Below are 6,740 nucleotides of genomic sequence, written 5' to 3' on the forward strand. Positions count from 1 at the left end.
ATTTAGGGGATTAGATTGAAGTACAGAGAGAAAAAGGATGTGGAACACACAGAAAAGATAATGAAGGTCTAACACACATGTAATAGGACTCCCAGCAAGGAAGAAGAAAGAGAATTGGACAGAACCAAAATTGGATGAGAGAATGCTGAAAATTTCCCAAAATTCAAATAAAATATCAAGTCACAAATTTTAGAAGCTCTAAAATTCAAACCTGGATAAGCCGAAAGAAAATCTCCCCCTAGGCTGTCATAGTATAGCTTTTAAAAGACACAGTCAAAAACATAATTAAAGAATAATTATAGCCCTGGTGTGGCTCAGTTGGTTAGAGCATCCTCCCATACACAGAAAGGTAGCTAGTTCAATCCCCAGTCACCTCACATAGTTGCAGGTTTGGTCCCCGGTTGGGATGCATGGGGTGGGGAGAGGGGAGCAGCCGATTGATGTTTCTCTCTCACTCAATGTTTCTTTCTCTCTAAAATAAACTCTTTTTTTTAAAATATATTTTATTGATTTTTTACAGAGAGGAAGGGAGAGGGATAGAGAGCCAGAAACATCGATGAGAGAGAAACATCGATCAGCTGCCTCCTGCATACCCCCTACTGGGGATGTGCCCGCAACCAAGGTACATGCCCTTGACCGGAATCGAACCTGGGACCCTTCAGTCCACAGGCCGACGCTCTATCCACTGAGCCAAACGGGTTAGGGCTAAAATAAACTCTTTTAAAAAAGAACAATTATAGAAAAAAGGCAAATTACTTTCAAAACAGCTACAGTAAGACAGAAAACCACATCTCCAATGAATAACAATGGAAGCAAAAAAGTAGAAAAATATTAGAAGTGTTGCAATAAAACAACTGAAAGTTTTGAATTTCATACCCAGTGAAACATCCTTCAAAAATGAAGGGGAGCCCTGACCAAGTGGCTTAGTTGGTTGGAGCATCGTCCCATACATCAAAAGATTGCCAGTTCTATTCTCAGTGGGGGCACATACCTAGGTTGCAGGTTCAATCCCTGGTGGGGGCACATAAGTGGGTAAAGGAAAGTTTGTATTTCCATCCCTAGAAGCTTCTTCTGCTGGCTACTTCCAGTCTGTCAGAAGTCCAGACCCTCTCCTCTAAAAAATGCATCATAGCCCTAGCTGGTTTGGCTCAGTGGATAGAGCCTTGGCCTGCAGACTGAAGGGTCCCAGGTTCTATTCCAGTCAGGGGCATGAGCTCAATCCCCAGTAGGGGGCGTGCAGGAGGCAGCCAATCAATGATTCTCTCTAATCATTGATGTTTCTATCTCTCTCTCCCTCTCCCTTCCTATCTGAAATCAACAAAAATAAATAAATAAAAATGCATCATAAATGACTAAAAATGCACTTCATTGGAGCATTTGCCTGATCTTGTGAGAGGACAATAAAAGGAAACTGGGTGAAATTCTGTGGTTTTAATTGCTGACTCTCCCAAAGGGAAGGCGGAGGAAGAAAATAGGAATTGGAGAGAACTAATGTTTAGTTTATTTCATTCAGTCCTCAAAGGGGAGGTGCCCAGGTGAGTTCCGCTTTAGAGAGCAAGAAATCAGAGCTCCCGAGTCAGAGGCTGGAGCCCAGGTAGGCCCCTGCGCTGTGTCACTTAGCAACACCCCTGAGGCTGCAGGGTGGCTCTCTGGGGAGGTCCAGGCAGTGTGTGAACTTGCAGTGCTCTATGAAACACACCCTCAAAGGCTATCAGAAGCAGTTTGCCTTTGTTAACAAAGTCCTTGCTTACATATATTTTTAGAAAGCCCAAAATATCTCAAATTGTGGACCATTCTTTGATACTCACAATCTTGTAATTTTTGAGAAGACCAGAGTGTTAGAAAAAACGGGTAATTTGCATTTTACAACTGCGGTATGAAGTTTATAAAATAGAATGGAAGCATCAACTGCATTGTTCTCCTTTTACAATACACTCTGTGGTTTTCTTAAAATCTTAACAGGAGAGCTTTTTACCAATTCAAATGGGATGGGGTTACACTACTGGAAGAAAGAAGAGAATTGTGATTTTTGAGTAATTTTCTTCTCTATTCCACGGCTGTTTCACTTGGGGTTGGGGTGGTAGGGGAGGTGGGGGTGATGGAGGTGGTGGGGGTGATGGGTGGCGGTCGGGTCAGCAGAGTGCATTGAGGCTGCGCCAATTCTAAGCTTCCAGGCGCACGGGCGGGACCGCGGAGGCGCGAGTTGCCGCCCCCCCTGACGCTCAGCGGCCGGCACCGCAGCCGCCGCAGCAGCCGTGGCCTCCTCTCCCGACCTCTCCAGAAAAAAGCAGACCCTCGCCCAGGCAGGTGAGGCTGAGATTGTGGTTGAGCTTGCTGCTACCCCAGGTGCACAGAAACCGGGGGACCGAAGCTTGCTTGACACTGCAGAGTTCGCTGGAGTGACCCGGGTCTGCCAGGGTGTCCTAAAACAGGGGAGACGGGTCTCTGTTTTTCCTGTGAAAAGATTGTTTTCGCTTTCCTGTATTCAGCTGATTAGAATATGATTTCAACAGGTGGCAGAGAGCGATCACGTGGAGCAGCTTTGGGGAGCCGTCCCTGACCCCCGGCCCCGCACTTGTACCTAAAGCCGCACGCCCAGGAGCTCACCTGTGCTTTCGTTTGGCTTTGCAGCCCCTGGAGTCCGCGGCGACCGTGGGCTCAGAAGGAGCCTCCCGGAAGGACCAGAGCAGGGCTTGGAGCCCCGCAGGGCGGCGGCGGAGAAAACGGAATCGGCCGCACCCCTACCCTCGCCGAGATGCCCAACGCGTCGTCCTGGGAGCTGGGGCCCTTCAACGCGTCGTACCCCGGCTTCGCGCTGGGCTGCCCCAACGCGTCGAGCCCGCCGCCGCCGCCGCCGCTGGCCGTGGCCGTGCCCGTGGTCTACGCGGTGATCTGCGCCGTGGGGCTGGCGGGCAACTCGGCGGTGCTGTGCGTGCTGCTGCGGACGCCCCGCAAGAATGTCACCAACCTGTTTATCCTCAACCTGGCCGTCGCCGACGAGCTCTTCACGCTGGTTCTGCCCATCAATATCGCCGACTTGCTGCTGCGGCAGTGGCCCTTCGGGGAGCTCATGTGCAAGCTCATCGTGGCTATCGACCAGTACAACACCTTCTGCAGCCTCTACTTCCTCACCGTCATGAGCGCCGACCGCTACCTGGTGGTGCTGGCCACGGCCGAGTCGCGCCGGGTGGCCGGGCGCACGTACGGCGCGGCGCGCGCGGTGAGCCTGGCGGTGTGGGCGCTGGTGACGCTGGTGGTGCTGCCCTTCGCGATCTTCGCCCGGCTCGACGAGGAGCAAGGCCGGCGCCAGTGCGTGCTGGTCTTCCCGCAGCCCGAGGCCTTCTGGTGGCGGGCGAGCCGCCTCTACTCGCTCGTGCTGGGCTTTGCCATCCCAGTGACTACCATCTGCGTCCTCTACATCGCCCTGCTGTGCCGGCTGCGAGCCATGCGCCTCGACGGGCAGGCCAAGGCCCTGGACCGCGCTAAGAAGCGGGTCACTCTCCTGGTGGCGGCGATCCTGGCCGCGTGCCTCCTCTGCTGGACGCCCTACCACCTGAGCACCGTGGTGGTGCTCACCACCGACCTCCCGCAGACGCCGCTGGTCGTCGCGGTCTCCTACGGCATCACCGGCCTGAGCTACGCCAACAGCTGCCTCAACCCCTTCCTCTACGCCTTCCTGGACGACGGCTTCCGCAGGAGCCTCCGCCGGCTGCTGGCCTGCCGCCCCGCCGCCTGACTCCCCCGCACGCCCCCCCGCGGCCCGCGCTCCACCTCAGCACCGCCAGCCCTGGCCTGCAATCTTCCAACCTCCGCCTCTTCAAACCTGCTAGAGATGCAGGTTCTCGGGCCCAGACCTAGGCGTGCCCGTAAGCTGAACTTGCCTGGTCCTTTGGGTGATGCTGGAGCAAGCACACCCAGAGTGAGGACAGTGGCGGCTGAGAACGCGCACGATGGCTCCTAATGCCGAAGGGCACCCCGCTGAACTTGTTAGGGGAGGAGAATAGGGGGCTGAACTTGTTAGGGGAGGAGAATAGGGGGCTGAACTTGTTAGGGGAGGAGAATAGGGGGCTGAACTTGTTAGGGGAGGAGAATAGGAGGAAGGAAGAAGTGCTGGGAACTTCTTTCTCGTTCCGCAGCTCGCTTTCCGGGCCCCCAAGGCGTGCGCAGCCTGGCTCTAGGTGGAGCCCGCGGCGCTACCTCCGGCGGGCGAGGTCCGAGGACGCAGCGGCTCGTGGGCTCCGCACTTGCCTCTGCACTTCGCTGCTTTGGTTTCCAGCAGCGACTGACTGTGCTTTTGCTCGAGCTGCGAACCGCCTGCCCATCCCCCCTAACCCTCCCCCGAGCGTTCTAACAGCTGGAGAAAAGGGTCAAGGCGCGTGCGCTCCGCGCCCACCTCTCCCAGGTGCGCGGTGATGGCGGACGAGGCCCCTGTGTCCTTTTCGGGGTAGCCTGGGGACAGAGAGAGGGAAACAGAAGAGAGAAGAGAGAGAAAGAGGAGGCGTGTGGGGAAGGAGGCTGGGGCTTGGCTGGGACTCTTTACAACAGTGCTGAGACTAGTAATAATCCCTCTTCCTGATCCAGCCCCTTCCTTCGTTACCAGTCCCCTCCCCGCTCTCCCCCTGCTCTCACCTGAAAATGCTCCAGGACTCGAGCTCTGGGGGACTCCGCGGCTCGGCTCAGGACAGGCCAGGAGCCCGAGTTGCCCTGGCGCGAGGCTGTGGCGCTCCCTGGCGGAACCAGCTGCCCAGCGCGCGGCGTCCTGAAAGGGATCTAAAATGGATCGCAAGCCTGCTAACCTGCTATTAGACCATCTGATTAGTAATAATCGCTTCTTTCTACAGAGGGCTGCATTACCCTCACGCTGCTTTCTCCCCGTGGACCTCTCCTAAAACTCGGACCAGTTCATTGCAATTGCTTTTCAGGATTGAGAACTTTATAAACATACTAGCGGCCCGATGCAGGAGGCCTTTCTTCCCCCGGCTGCCACCCGCAGGCACCCAGACAGGGCTGGCTTCTCAGGAAGGACTTCTGGTCTAATTAGCATATTACCTTTTTATTATTATAATGTCCCAACCTCATAAATGTCTGTGAGGAGCAAATGAGGTAAAAAGAAATGCAAAATTATTCTTTCGTTCTCTTTTTCTCGTATTCTTCATCCCTTTCGCTTAGGGACGGCCAGGAAGCTGAAATGAATCTGCCCTTATATTTCTCTCTACTGGATTTCTTTCCACTGGGAGCTCTGGATGCCATGGGCTTTATTCCTGAGTCTCAGCACCTGGTAGTTAGGTGAACCTGGTCAATACCTGGTTCTGGAATCACAAGGGAGTCGGCCAGCAACCTTTATTTATTTATTTTTAAATATATTTTAAGAGAGGAAGGGAGAGAGAGATAGAAACATCAATGATGAGAGAGAATCATTGATCGGCTGCCTCCTGCACGCCCCCTACTGGGGATCGAGCCCACAACCCAGGCATGTGCCCTTGGCCGGAATGGAACCTGGGACCCTTCAGTCCCCAGGCCAACGCTCTATCCATTCAACCAAACCAGCTAGGGCGGCAACCTTTATTTTATGTCCACTAAAGAGAGATGAAAGTGGAGTAAGAGAGAGGATTGACACTTTGTCCAACCATCTGCAGTTTGCATCTCAAACATGAGGGCAGAGCCTTCACCAGACCATGGTCATTGACTGCAGTTTTTTAAAAAAAGGTATTTTTTTTATTTGGGATGAATTCAAAACAGGAATGAAAATTTCTACAAATATTTGTTTCCTATGGCTTGGTGTTAAGTGTGAGAAAAAGTATTAGTGTCACCATCAGGTCTTGTTTACTTAATTTAATGGGCATTAATCAATTTCTCAATTACTTTGGATCAAAATACATTTTTGAAAATATGTGGAGGGGAAAACTCTCTCTTGGGTGGGGCTATGCAAACTCCCTCTCTGATTTTGGTGAATGAGGATTGCTTCCTTAGCTCTCAAAGTTATTAGGGAAAATGGGATAATACATAGCTATAAGTTTAGAAAATGTAAATTTAGAAACCTACCTTGGGTGACCAATAATAATACATTGTTCAAAATACAGTTTTTCATCTCCAGTACATGTCAAATGATGGACATTGTGGCATTTGAACAGTCCTCTGCCAGTGGGCCTCAGAGGGCCTCTTGGAGTTCATCGTAGTATTTCTCAGGTTTCTTGGAAACATTTTATTGATTTTTTTTATGACTCGAAAATTCTTTTAGGAATTCTCAGTAATTTTTTTAAAATATATTTTTATTGATTTCAGTGAGGAAGGGAGAGGGAGAGAGAGATAGAAACATCAATGATGAGAGAAAATCATTGCTCAGCTGCCTCCTGCACGCCCCCTACTGGGGATGGAGCCCACAACCTGGGCATGTGCCCTTGGCCGGAATCAAACCTGGAACCCTTTAGTCCACAGGCCTATGCTCTATCCACTGAGCCAAACCGGCTAGGGCTCTCAGTAATTTTTAAAAATTGAAGTTTTAAGCTTAGAATAGTTGCTAGACCATCTAAGGTGATGAACACAGAGTAAAGTGGTCACAAACAGAACCAGGTACAATCACCTGGATTTGAAACCTCATCTGCCTTCATAAACTCAGTGACTATACTGTGACATCCTCTAGACACAGATGGGGAGAGCTGAGTGATACATCTGCCCACCGTGTCAGCCCCACACAGGCCGATCTGGAGCTGCCTGGAATCTCTGGATAGGACTGCTGGACA

General features: G+C 51.7%; 1 protein-coding gene across 1 annotated transcript; it reads left to right on the forward strand.

Annotated features, from left to right (window-relative positions):
- Nucleotides 1-2,755: 2,755 nt before the first annotated feature.
- Nucleotides 2,756-3,748, forward strand: NPBWR1 (neuropeptides B and W receptor 1; the record flags this gene model as incomplete). The annotated part of the gene is made up of 1 exon (XM_080646353.1): nt 2,756-3,748. The coding sequence occupies one exon, from the start codon at nt 2,756-2,758 to the stop codon at nt 3,734-3,736; it is 981 nt and encodes a 326-aa protein (XP_080502479.1). The 3' UTR covers nt 3,737-3,748.
- Nucleotides 3,749-6,740: the final 2,992 nt, after the last annotated feature.

This window comes from Plecotus auritus (assembly GCF_963455305.1).
Source record: "Plecotus auritus genome assembly, chromosome: 11".
Classification (NCBI taxonomy): Eukaryota; Metazoa; Chordata; class Mammalia; order Chiroptera; family Vespertilionidae; genus Plecotus; species Plecotus auritus.